Source organism: Bison bison, unplaced genomic scaffold (assembly GCF_000754665.1).
Source record: "Bison bison bison isolate TAMUID 2011002044 unplaced genomic scaffold, Bison_UMD1.0 scf7180017856337, whole genome shotgun sequence".
Taxonomy (NCBI): Eukaryota; Metazoa; Chordata; class Mammalia; order Artiodactyla; family Bovidae; genus Bison; species Bison bison.
The window spans coordinates 823804-837570 of NW_011486910.1; the positions used below are offsets into that span (position 1 = coordinate 823804).

Sequence of the window (13767 nt, forward strand, 5' to 3'; positions counted from 1 at the left end):
TTCTCCAGGCAAGAATACTGGAGTGGGTTGCCATTTCCTTCTCCAGGGGATCTTCCCGACCCAGGGATTGAACCCAGGTCTCCCACAGTGCAGGCAGATGCTTTAACCTCTGATCCACCAGAGAGTCATGGAAAATGCACAACAGAGTAGGAATGGACCTCAGAGATGACTATAAAAAGCCCTATATTTTATAATTTAGGAGACTGAGCACATAATGAAAAGTATTTTGGCCAATTCTTAGTCTCCAAAGAGGATAAACTGATTGGGGGAATAAAGAGTGGAAGACAAGGTCTCAGATGTTTGGGTGTTCGAGGGCTGGTTTGATTCATTTTATTCTAGAAATATAATTTGCAGTGCTTTCCAGAGAGGCAGCTTTCCAAAAGGTTACAAGGAAAGTGCATTCGGGTGATGCAGCTGGGGCTCTCAGTGTCCTGCTGTTGTTCAGTCACTCAGGTGTGTCCAGCTCTTTATGACTCCATGGACCGAAGCATACTAGGCGTCCCTGTCCATCACCAACTCCCGGAGCTTGCTCAAACTCATGTCCATCGAGTTGGTGATGACATCCAACCATCTCATCCTCTGTCACTCCCTTCTCCTCCTGCCCTCAACCTTTCCCAGAATCAGGGTCTTTTCCAATGAGTCAGCTCTTTACATCAAGTGGCCAAAGTATTGGAGCTTCAGCTTCAGCATCATTCCTTCCAATGAATATTCAGGGTTGATTTCCTTTAGGATTGACTAGTTTGATTTCCCTGCTGTTGAAGGGACTCTTAAGAGTCTTCTCAGCACAGCAATTTGAAAGAATCAATTCTTCAGTGCTCAACCTTCTTTATGGTTCAACTTTGACATCTGTACATGACTATTGGAAAATCATAGCTTTGACTATACAGATCTTTATTGGCAAAGTGATGTCTTTGCTTTTTAATGCTGTCTAGGTTTGTCATAGCTTTTCTTCCAAGGAGCAAATGTCTTTTAACTTCATGGCTGCAGTCACTATCTGTAGTGATCTTGGAGCCCAAGAAAATAAAGCCTGTTAATGTTTTCATTTTTTCCCTGTCTCTTTTCCATGAAGTGAGTTCTAGTCTAACTCAAACCCTCCCCATGCACTTTAGGAAACACAATCATTTCTCTTTGAATACCAATTGGCTCTGACAGACACAGGATAGATCCAGCCAGACTCTCCCTTCCTCCCTGCCTCCCTTCCTATTTCTATTTTCCTTTAATGGTGCCCACTGACATAGTTTTTCTCTGAATCCCAGCAACAGGATTGAAGAGCCCCATGTCTTCATGGCCCTTTTTGCTCTGAGCTATTTAAATTCCTTAATTCTAACAGCCTTAGGAAAAAAGACCTTCTATAAGGTTTAATACAGTTTACCATGTTTCATTGCTTGTCTGCATGTGGGCTGGCATCCCAACCCCATGGGTTCTCAGTGGGACCTGGCCTTCCAGTTGATGGCATTTTCTCTCCTTAGCACCCACACAGGAGGGCTGAGCAGGATTCCTGCATTTCTGTCTCCTTCTACACAATACTCTGTCAATGCTCATCATCTGTGTTTAGGCTGGGGCTACATGTCAATCACAGTGACAATCAATTTTTAAGAAAACATCACAACCACCGTGTTCTTAACAACAATAAGGGGGTTCAGAAATAATGCATGAGGGAGGTTTTAAGGTAAGAGGGCACGTTAAAGTCAGAAAATATTTCCACATTTACTTCCCCCTAAGTAGCTTTCCATGTTTGTTTAAATTTGGTGACATTCTATTTGTCTCTGGTGTCCAAGGCCAAGGTAGTATTTTCTTAGGTAAACCAGAGAAACTGCTTTTCCACAGAACCGTGCTTATTAATAGGAATCTACCTGCCTTGCTGACTTCCCAGGGGCCAGTCTGAGGCAGAAGCAGGATAAGATTGCCTGGTGCTACCAAATGTGAGGGCCTTTCTGGCTGACCTCCATGGCTGCCCCAGGGCCCAACTTCTGACTCTTATCCACCATTTGGTCCCACTTTGACCCAGGCCATCTCAACAGGCCAGAAGCATATTTCTGTCTAAGGAAGGACACAGAAGGCAGATCACAACTATGAATTTTATGATGTGCTTTATGGTTTCCAAGCCATTTAAAGCCCTTAATTTCCTTTGATCTTTGCATTAGTTTTTGCTTTAGAGAAGAAATCATTGTCCACCTTCTATTTCCCAGATGAAAATGAAATCACTCACAACATAACTGATTTGCCCAAGGCCCCACTGGAGACAGTTAAGCTGGGGTTTGGATTCAGTTTCCTCTGAGTCCAGTTCCTGTGACCTGTCCTAGAGGCACTGAATGCTGCTCCCTCACTCCTGAGCATGTGCTCTGTCTTGAGGGGAACAGGCCCATTCTTCTTTCTTTCCTTCTCCTCCCCCTCTGGACAATTTCAGGCCCGAGGAATAGCACAGAGGCAGTAGCTGGCTGGGGAGCTGGTCAGGCTTTCTCTAAACTTCAGGCTCAGCTTCTCATTCTCTGGAGGCCTGAAGGTAAATTTTTGCAGAAGTGAAGTAAAGAAAATAAACAACTCTGTCCTGGCCAATTGTTCTCCAAGGCACATCCGCTTTCCTAAAAGACAAAAATATGACGTGAGTTACCTGCTCAGGTGGTGACTGTGTCTTGCAAGGACTGAAATCTTGTACCACGTCTTAAAAAACTGAGCAAAGTGAGAGGCTGATAGGCCCTGGCCTTTATGCAGCTGGCTTATTTCATGGCAACCACCTTGTAAACCTAAGCCCAGTTGAGTGAATCTACAATCGCACAGCTCAGTGCCTTCAGGGGTCAGGATGGTAAGGTACAGGGTGCAGGTGCAGGCTGCGGACAGAGCGCAGAGGGGCTGGGCTGACCTACAAATAGCGTCTAGCCTAAAGTCGTTCAAAAATCCATCAGGAAATGATGATGACAAAAGCAGACAAAAAGAAAAATTCTGTTTTAATATTTTTCAATCATTATAAAAAACAACTGTTGAGAAGGATAAGAAAGTGAACATCAGATCAAGGCTTCTCAAGTATGAGGCATCTTCTCTCTACATCACGTTTCCCTCCATCAGGACTGGGCATCTCCCTGCCAGGGCTGCCCGTGCAGGGCCAACCCCATCTCAGCCCACCTCTGCACCATCTCTTCCAGGCTTCCCCCAGCCCCTCCCTTCATGATGCCCTCCTCCCCACTTGGGCTACAACACCCTACTCGGGTCTCCATTATCTCTCTTGTGGGTGTTTTAATAATTTACCTTCTCACTAATTAATACATGTTCATTGCAAAAATGAAAAAAAAAAAGTCTGAGAAGTATAAAGATATAAAAGATGTTTGTAATCCCATAATCCAGACAAAAAACCCTTGTTAACATTTGACAAATTTCCTCACTGTCTTTGTAAAGATTCTCCTGCACACCCATCCCTGAGATTACTCTCTGTAGTTAATTCTGGGCATTGCTATTGTTACTTTGGTTTTTCCCCATGTCGTGAAATATTCTTCAAAAATAGTTATTGTAGGGATATGCCTCAATTTTGTCCTCTGCCTCTGTAAGCAGTTGTTGAAAATAAGATTAGAGAATGCCTGCAAATGTGTTTAATAAATCAAGATATGCTTCAGAATTATGTCCTTTTTATATGATTTTGTGCCTGTGTGTCTGTGTTTCCCACCAGCAGTTTCTAATCATCTCTGTTCCCCTCTCTCTGATCTCTTTACGCATCACTAATAGAACAATGAGGACATCAGTTAAAAATGCAGCAGAGGAAGAAATTTGTTCAAATGGTACCAAACCAGCTGTATTGTAAATACTGAAAATTATCCTCAAGTAATCCAGATTTGTGACAAAACTGGATCCACAGAGTCAGGATCCAGATTTACAGTGTTGGTAACCAGTAACCAGTTCTGGGCTATGAGTAAATATTCTCACCAACCTAAACCATTTTCAGTTGTCAAACTTGTAAAATAATATCCTAACTACACTATGTGGCTGGACAAGGATATGAGTAATACAGGAGATATGAATTTGATTTTAAAATCATGAAAAGGAGGGCCACTTGATTCTACAACTTCATTCTGGACCACGGGAAATGTGGACCTTCTCCTTGGTGCTCCCTCTAAATAACTAGATCAATCACCTCACTAAGAATGAGAGAATTGGTCTAGGGTTTCTGAAAAAAGGTCTTTCTCTTTTTGTCTCCTATGATCCAGTGATTACTTTGAAAAATGAGGACTCAGTCTCTTGTCTTCATGAAGATGTCTGCTGCTTTGCTGCATCAACAGGGAAACACTTAAATGAAGAAAAAAAATATGTTTGCAATGATACCTCTGCCATCTGCCCTGACTGTGTGTGTGTTCTAATTCCACACCTGATCGCCTCTCCAAGAGAAGGGAGGGAGCTCTCCACACCCCATTCTTCAAGGAAGCTTTCTTTACAAAGTGCTGGATCAAGAATGAGTCAAAGCAACTGTGCCCCAGATGGGAGTGTGGTGGGAGAAAAACGAATAGTAGTGTTGACTTTTCGATTCAGAGCATTTTTCAGGCTTCCGTTTCCTACTCTATTTAGGTAGGCTGCGTTCTGCCACAGCTGAGGAAAACCCCAAGTTGCTTACCTTCTCTGAATTTCATTCTTCCCAGGCAGAAAGAGGGATATTACCTGATTGCAACACTTGTTCCAATCTCCCCCCTCTCCCTGTACCCACATCATCTGCAATGTGATTCCATAGCCCTTCCCATAAATTCCAATCTCCCCCCTCTCCCTGTACCCACATCATCTGCAATGTGATTCCACAGCCCTTCCCATAAAAGCTGTGCTATTTCCCTTTCCCTTGAACTGGGGCTCACAGTGTGACCTGCGTGGGCCCCGGAATGAAGTGGGAGTGACGGTCGCCAGTTCCCAGCCTGGCTCTCAGGAGGCACTGTGTGCTTTCCTCCCTCCTGGGTCTTATCATCTGCATGTATACCAGCGGGGGTTAGCTTGCTGGAGGAGGAAACTTGGAAAAGAGCCCCACTGACCCAGCCGATCTAGTCCTAGATCAGTCTTCAGTCATCTGCCCTCCTACACAGGCAAGAGAGCCCTGCTAAGATCAGGCAGCTCCCAGCTCAATTGTAGGCTTCGGGCAACGATACACACTTACTGTTTTACGTCACTGAGTTTACCACCTTTGTAATACAGCAATGTAACAATCGATACATATGACATGGACTTGGTGAATCTTAAAATGGAAGGGCTTTTAAGTAAGTAAATGTGTTACATTCTAGTTGTGTTAGGGAGCACACTAGATTAGAACTTCATACATAACCAATGAAGACCTACTGTATAGCTCAGGGAAGTATACCAATATTTTGTAGTATCTTGTAAGGGAAAAAACTAAAACAACAAAAAAAGGTGTGTGTATATACGTGTATGCTGCTAAGTCACTTCAGTCGTGTCCGACTCTGTGTGACCCCATAGACGGCAGCCACCAGGCTCCCCATCCCTGGGATTCTCCAGGCAAGAACACTGGAGTGGGTTGCCATTTCCTTCTCCATATATGTGTGTGTGTGTGTGTGTGTGTGTATATATATATATATATATATATATAATTGAATCACTTTGCTCTACTACTGAAAGTAACACAATATTGTAAATCAACTCTGCTTTACAAAAAAAAATTTAAAAAAACAACAAATGAGTCTTAGGCTGTTTTCTGCCAATTCCTTGGGCACATGGCCTTGGGTAAGAAACAGCTTTCTCTAAATCCTAATTTCTATGCCTTGGGAAAGGAAATACTGATTTCTTTCCTGTCAAACTGTTAATAACTGGATTGCTGTACATATTAAATAAAATAATTTCCTTGCAAATAAAATCTGTAATTAGAAGGGTGTGTTACAACTCTCACAACAACAACAACAAAAACTTCAGGAGAATTATAACATTAAAACAGCTAAAACTTTGTACTGTAATAGGAAACCTGAAGCTCTTATAGACAGGAAGACTGGAAGGTTTTCTTACATCTCATCTCTGCTTTGAGATTAGAAAGTGACTTGCCCAATGTGAGCAAAGGTGGCACAGAACTGGAGAGGAAAGACACAGAAGATCTAATCGAATGAGTTCAGATACACTCAGGACAGTATCCTACAGAAGGGAAGCCTGGGCTCTGGATCATGCCTAAGCTAAGCTAAGCATGGGGTCAAATTCCAGACCCTTCCTCTCTGTGCCTTTGTGGCATGATCAGCAAAATGATACTGTCACAGAAAATTAATGATAAGAAAACTACTATGAATTTCAGAATGTCAACTCAGTGTAGCATTTAGTTATTATTTTAGGAGATACTGTTAGGAAGAGGCACGGGCATTAGTATTGGATAAACATGAATAACACTCAATTCTAGGACTGCCCCCATGACTTTTATGAGTGTATATTCCATAGCAGACCCTGCTAAACTTCAGTTATCTTCCTTATACCCAAAGCGGTGATTCAAATTTGAACCCTGGAAGGTTACAGGAGAATTGCATGGTATTTTTGTCTACTGAATCATTTTTCATATCCTCAGGACTGAATACTTTACACATAACAGGTGCTCAAGAAACATTTATAGAATTAAGGATCTGGGATATTATTTGAAATGATCTCAACAAAATACATAACTCATTATCTGATACATATGAAGAATTTTGTTACTCATTTCACAGTTATAAGTTAAAATATTTGGAGCTTTTGGAACTTTTGGAACTGGCTGCCTTGGAAACATGAGAGAGAGTTTCCCTGCATTCTCTTTCATACATTTCGGGTTGTGCATCATGTGAATGATGTAACTATATTTGTAAAGGGGTTATTAGAGTTTAAAAAGGCAAAATTTTAAAAGACCTCTTCAGGAATATCTTAAAGAGTAGAATCTCATCTACTTAAGTCCATGGCACAAGTCCCTTGTGATGCCCATAATGACAGACAAGCAGCTCCTTTACTGGCACCTCCCTCATCCCTTTTGTAGTAATTCACTTCACATTTTTGTGAGTGGGAGGCTCTAAAAAGATCTTGGAACACTTAAAACTCTACTCAGATGGTAAGGTTCCAACCTTCTTTGTGGGTAACAGGAGGAGGCTACGCTTCTATCCCCAGTGTTGGCAGGGACAGAACAATGTGAAGCTGAAATCTCCATCAGAGTCAAGCCAGGGCTTAGGAAGCAACAGCATTAATCCTGGGGATGCTCACCCCAGGGAATCTTGAGGTGCAACCACAGCAAGAGTGAGTCATGCTTGGCAGGGCTATCTGGAGTTGTTCCAACTAAAGCAAAGCATCACAAGGAGAAGAGTAGGCAAGGGTAGAGAGAGGAGTCCTGGGTTCCCACATACCTATTTCTTGCTACTCACCTATTGAGAAAGGCAGAAAGGATTCCCTTTTCTTAAACTGTCCATTTTCCAGAAAATGCTCTGGATTGAACGTGTCAGGGGTGGCCCACTCTGCGGGGTCCCTGTGCAGTGCAGTCAGGTTGGTCAGCACCATGGTGCCCTGAAGAAGGCAGAAGAGACTCAGGCAAGACTTGACCCACACAACATACACGTACAGACGGGCTGCAGTCCTCCGGCGCTCCCACACCTGGGCTGACAGCACCCTGAACTCCCTTGGCCTCACCAACCCACCACCTTCTGAGCCCAATCCCTAGCACTGTTTTTTTTGCCTTGGGACAGCTTACAGTGATGGACTGGAATTGTCTGCTGGGAATTTGTCAGGGAAGTGTGACTGCTCTTAGTGCAGAATGGATCTCTGCAGGGACTTGTCAGTGTAGAACTTGGGAGGGAACACATATGCATCAGTGAACACATATGAAACATATATGAATAATGTGACAGTGGGCAGGCAGTTCTAGACCGAGACTGACCCAGCTGCTTACTCAAGTGGTAACTATGGCAGTTTGTCCAACATGAAAAATGTCTCATTTGCCTACGGTTCTCACATTCTCTTCCCTCCATTATCTAGTAAAGTCCACAGAAAGTTTAACAATAGAATAAGGTCACCAAGTGGAAGAAACCACTATTCTTCCTGGTATGCAGCAACAAACTCAGGAGTCCTCCTTAACGCCCCCCTTTCCCTCATTCTGCCTTCGTCCAGGCCTTCGCTGGGCTGCTCAACTTGACTTGAGTTTTCTCTGGATTCTGTCACCTCCATTTCAGGTCCATCACTGCCTGGTCCAAGTTACTACCTTGGTTTCCCACACTCCTACACTAGTCCTAACTACATCCATATCCTTTCTTTCCCCTTCAATGTGCTGGACACATTGAAAGCTGAGATAGCTTTGGACATGATTTAATTATGTCACTTCTATCCGCCCACCATATTTGGACCTCAATAGATACCCCTCAATGGCTTCCATCTCTCTTAGGTTATGGGCACGTCACCTGCCCATCCTGAGTCACCATCCTTCTCCCTGCGTGCTTACTACATCAAGTCTCTTTCAGTTTCTCAACTTGTCATTTGTTCCCAATATTTTCCAGGACTCTTTGTATGGCAACCTCTGGGCATCCTCATGCCAATGAGTATCTGCTGGAGCTGCTGCTCTGAGTGTCTTTGTCCCTGCTGTGAGCTATGCTGCCCCCTGCCTCTGCAGGTGACCCTCCAATACTAGCAGTAGGTCTGGTCCAGCCTCTTATGAGGTCACTGCTTTATTTGCCTGTGTGCTCATGTGCACACAGTCCACAGTCTTGTGTGTGCCCTCCAAGACTGTCCTTTTTCCATCCAGCCCTGTGGAATTCCTGAGATCACAATCTGCTCATCTTCATAGCTACATTCTCTGGGGGCTCCTCCTCCTGTTACCAGACCGCTAGGCTGGGATGCCTGCCTTGGGGCTCAGGATTTTCAGTACTGTGGCAGAACTTCTGTAGTATAATTGTTTTCCAGTTGGCAGGTTGCCCACCTGGCAAGTAGGCTTCCCTGGTGGCTCAGACTGTAAAGAATCCACCTGCAATGTGGGAGACCTGGGTTTGATCCCTGGATTGGAAAGATCCCCTGGAGGAGGGAATGGGAGCCCACTCCAGTATTCTTGCCTGGAGAATCCCCATGGACAGAGGTGCCTGGTGGGTTACAGTCCTTGGTTACATGGTTACATGTCCACAAAGACTGAACATGACTAAGTGATTAAGCACAGCATCTGGTGGGTATGGGAGCTGATTTTGTCGCAGTTCTACCCCTCCTGATATCTTGTGGTGGCTTCTTCTTTGTCTTTGGATTTAAGGTATCTTTAAAAATTTTTATTTATTTTTAATTTAAGGATAATTGCTTTACAATATTGTGTTGGGTTTCTGCCATACCTCAACATGTATCAACTATAGTATACATACGTCCCTGCCCTCTTGATCCTCCCTCCCACCCCATCCTACCCCTCTGTGTTGTTATAGAGCACCAGTTTGAGCTCCTTGAGTCATATGGCAAATTCCCACTGGCTATCTATTTAGGGTGTCTTTTTTTAAATATATAAATTTATTTATTTTAATTGGAGGCTAATTACTTTATGATATTGTAGTGGTTTTGCCATACATTGGAATGAATCCGCCACGGGTGTACATGTGTCCCCCATCCTGAACTCCCTTCCCACCTCCCTCCCCATACCATCCCTCTGGGTCTTCCCAGTGCACCAGCCCTGAGCACCCTGTATCCTGCATCAAACCTGGACTGACATTTGTTTCACATATGATAATATACATGTTTCAATGCCATTCTCCCAAATCATCCCACCCTTGCCCTCTCCCACAGAGTCCGAAAGACTGTTCTATACATCTGTGTCTCGCATACAGGTTATCGTTACCATCTTTCAAAATTCCATATATATGTGTTAGTATACTCTATTGGTGTTTTTCTTTCTGGCTTACTTCACTCTGTACAATAGGCTCCAGAGTCATCCACCTCATTAGAACTGATTCAAATGTATTCTTTTTAATGGCTGAGTAATACTCCATTGTATATATGTACCACAGCTTTCTTATCCGAACACATGAAAAGATGTTCAACATCACTCGTTATCAGGGAAATGCAAATCAAAACCACAATGAGGTACCATTTCACGCCAGTCAGAATGGCTGTGATCCAAAAGTCTACAGGCAATAAATGCTGGAGAGGGTGTGGAGAAAAGGGAAACCCCTTACACTGTTGGTGGGAATGCAAACTAGTACAGCCACTATGGAGAACAGTGTGGAGATTCCTTAAAAAACTGGAATTAGGGTGTCTTTTTTGACAAGTTTTAGCAGTTTTGTTAATGGTTATTCAGCAGATCCCTGGAGAAGGAAATGGCAATCCACTCCAGTAATCTTGCCTAGAAAATCCCATGGACAGAAAAGCCTAGTAGGGTACAGTCCATGGGATCTTAAAGAGTCGGACATGACTGAGCGACTGAGCACCCAGTAGATAATTGTGATTTTTGTGTTTACATAAGAAGAGTTAAGCTGGTGTCCTTCTGTTGCATCATCTTGAACGAATCAACCAGGCCAGCTTTGTGGGACCTAAATCTTACACAATTTGAGGATCGCTTTCATTATGTATCCTTGGCCAAGGATCCTTGGCCAAGGATCCATTACCTCATCTTCTTTTCTTTTGCTTTCAGTCAGTTTCCCTTGCTAATAGAGGGGCGCATCCTGACCCTGGCAGCCAGGACTTCAGAGCTCCCATGCTGGGGCTTACAGAGAAGCACTGCACACGACATCCTCCAGGGGGACTTTAGTTGCTACTAAAAGTCAGTGTAAGGAATCCCCACACTTCTGCATAGTGACTGTACGAGTGTAAGAGGGTTCCCTTGTCTCCACACCCTCTCCAGCATTTATTGTTTATAGACTTTAATGGTGGCCATTCTGACCCGTGTGAGATGATACCTCACTGTGGTTTTGATTTGCATTTCTCTAAAAATGAGTGATGTTGAGCATCTTTTCATGTGTTTATTAGCCATCTGTATGAGACTTGGGTTTGATCCCTGGGTCAGGAAGATCTTCTGGAGAAGGAAATGGCAACCCACTCCAGTACTCTTGCCTGGAAAATCTCATGGACAGAGAAGCGTGGTGGGCTACAGTCCACAGGGTCGCAAAGAGTCGGACATGACTGAGCGAATTCACTTTCACTTTCACTTTCACTTTCATGTCTTCTTTGGAGAAATGTCTGTTTAGTTCTTTGGCCCCCTTTTTGATTGAGTTGTTTGTTTCTCTGGTATTGAGCTACATGAGCTGCTTGTATATTTTGGAGACTAGTTCTTTGTCAGTTGTTTCATTTGCTATTATTTCCCCCCATTCTGAAGGCTGCCTTATCAACCTTGCTTATAGTTTCCTTCATTGTGGAAAAGCTTTTAAGTTTAGTTAGGTCCCATTTGTTTATTTTTATTTTTATTTATTACTCTGGGAAGTGGGTCATAGAGGATCTTGCTGTGATTTATGTCAGAGAGTGTTCTGCTTATGTTTTCCTCTAAGAGTTTTATAGTTTCTGGTCTTACATTTAGATCTTTAATTAATTTTGAGTTTATTTTTCTGTGTGGTGTTAGAAAGTGTTCTAGTTTCATTCTTTTACAGGTGGTTGGCCAGTTTTCCCAGCACCACCTGTTAAAGAGATAGTCTTTTCTCCATTGTATAGTTTCACCTTTTCAAAAATAAGGGTTCCGTGGATTTATCCCTGGGCTTTTTATTTTGTTCCATTGATCTGTACTTCTGTCTTTGGCCAGTACTATACTGTCTTGATGACTGTAGCTTGGTAGTATAGGCTGAAGTCAGAAAAGTTGATTCCTCCAGTTCCATTCTGCCATATGACCCAGCAATTCCACAGCTGGGCATACACACAGAGGGAACCAGAATTAAAGAGACACATTTACTCCAATGTTCACTGCAGCACTGTTTACATAGGTAGGACATGGAAGCAGCCTAGATGCCCATTGGCAGATGAATGGATAAGAAAGTTGTGGTACATACACGATGGACTATTTCTCAGCTATAAAGAAGAACACATTTGAGTCAGTTCTAATGAGGTGGATGGAACTGGAGCCTATTATACAAAGTGAAGTAAGTCAGAAAGAGAAACACCAATACAGTATATTAATGCATATATATGAAATTTAGAAAGACGGTAATGATGATCCTATATGCAAGGCAGCAAAAGAGACACAGACATAAAGAACAGATTATTGGACTCAGTGGGAAAGGTGAAGGTGGGATGATTTGAGAGAATAGCATTGAAACATGTATATTACCATACGTAAAACACATGACCAGTGCAAGTTCGATGCATGAAGCAGGACACTCAAAGCTGGTGTCCTGGGACAACCCTGAGGGATGGGGTGGGGAAGGAGGTGGGAGGGGGGTTCAGCATAAGGTGACACATGTGCACCTGTGGCTGATTCATGTTGATGTATGGCAAAAACCACCACAATATTGTAAAGTAATTGTCTTCAAATTAAAATAAATGAAATAAAATAAAAATCAGATTTAGTTGGTTCGCTAGGTCTCATTGAACATTACATCAGAAAAAATCTGTTGGAATGAATCTTTTAAGTTAGGATAGTTCTTTGCAGTTAAATATATTGCTGTGAATATGCAAAGATCACCTGTGAAAACCTTTAGACCTCATATTTCACACATAAGATGGTCAATCAGCAAGAAAATCAAAAACACAGTTGCTGCAGGAATAACTGCATTTACAGGCTCTGTAGGCACAGAGACCATGGGGAGCCCATGGGAGATGCTCCTGTGTTTTTCCCTTGAGATCAACCCCAGGTTCCACATACAGAGGGACTCAGGCCAACTGCAATGCATCCACAGAGATGGACCAAGGTGGTGAGAAAGCAGACTGTGAATGTGCAGTGTGCAGAGAGGGCACTAGGGGGCACAGCAGAGCTGTCTGCTGAGATCCTAAGAGAGCAGGGCAGAGAGAGCAGAATTTCCTCTGTGAACGCAGGGAATTTAACAGAGAACCACTGAGAACAATTGCAGGGAGACTCTTCTAAAGTCAAAGTAGAGCAACTCTTATAAAGAGAACATGGTGTAGACAACAAAGATGAGCCTGGAACTCAGAACGAGTCTGTTTCTGGAACCCAACTCTCATCACTTTGTAACTGAGAATTCTTAAACAAGATTAATCACTCTCTGAGCCTGGATTTCAAATTTGTAAAATGAGGATAGCAGAATTATTCTGAGGACTGAATCAGACATTTTGAAAGAATCTATAGAGTCCTGACTGCTTTAGGAACCAAGGAAGTATTGGTTTCCTTCTCCTCTTTTCTGTTATTTAATAGTGCACAGGCTTGGATTCTTTTCCCTTTTGAGGTAGTCCCATCAAGGGGCTGTAAGTTAACGCTGGAAACAATACCTGTGGGGATGTTATGTTAGAAACAGCAGTACTAATGTGATTTTGGTTCAAGTGGTCCCACATGTCCCTCATAAGTCAACATTTTCTGCCCGAAAAGATGCTCAACATCACTCATTATCAGAGAAATGCAAATCAAAACCACTATGAGGTACCATTTCACGCCAGTCAGAACGGCTGCGATCCAAAAGTCTACAGACAATAAATGCTGGAGAGGGTGTGGAGAAAAGGGAACCCTCTTACACTGTTGGTGGGAATACAAACTAGTACAGCCACTATGGAGAACAGTGTGGAGATTCCTTAAAAAACTGGAAATAGAACTGCCTTATGATCCAGCAACCCCACTGCTGGGCATACACACTGAGGAAACCAGAAGGGAAAGAGACACATGTACCCCAATGTTCATCGCAGCACTGTTTATAATAGCCAGGACATGGAAGCAACCTAGATGTCCATCAGCAGATGAATGGATAAGAAAGC

The 13767-nt window shown here is 43.1% G+C and overlaps 1 protein-coding gene across 1 annotated transcript in view; it reads right to left on the reverse strand.

Annotated features, from left to right (window-relative positions):
- Window positions 1-2059: 2059 nt before the first annotated feature.
- LOC105002602 (cytochrome P450 2J2-like) overlaps window positions 2060-13767 on the reverse strand; it is a 30002-nt gene continuing 18294 nt past the window's right edge. Inside the window, exons 8-9 of the mRNA XM_010859306.1 lie at window positions 7335-7473; window positions 2060-2582 (exon numbers count right to left, since the gene is read on the reverse strand). Of these exons, the coding sequence (XP_010857608.1) occupies window positions 2404-2582; window positions 7335-7473 (318 nt within the window). The 3' untranslated portion in view covers window positions 2060-2403. The remainder of the gene's footprint in view (window positions 2583-7334; window positions 7474-13767) is intronic.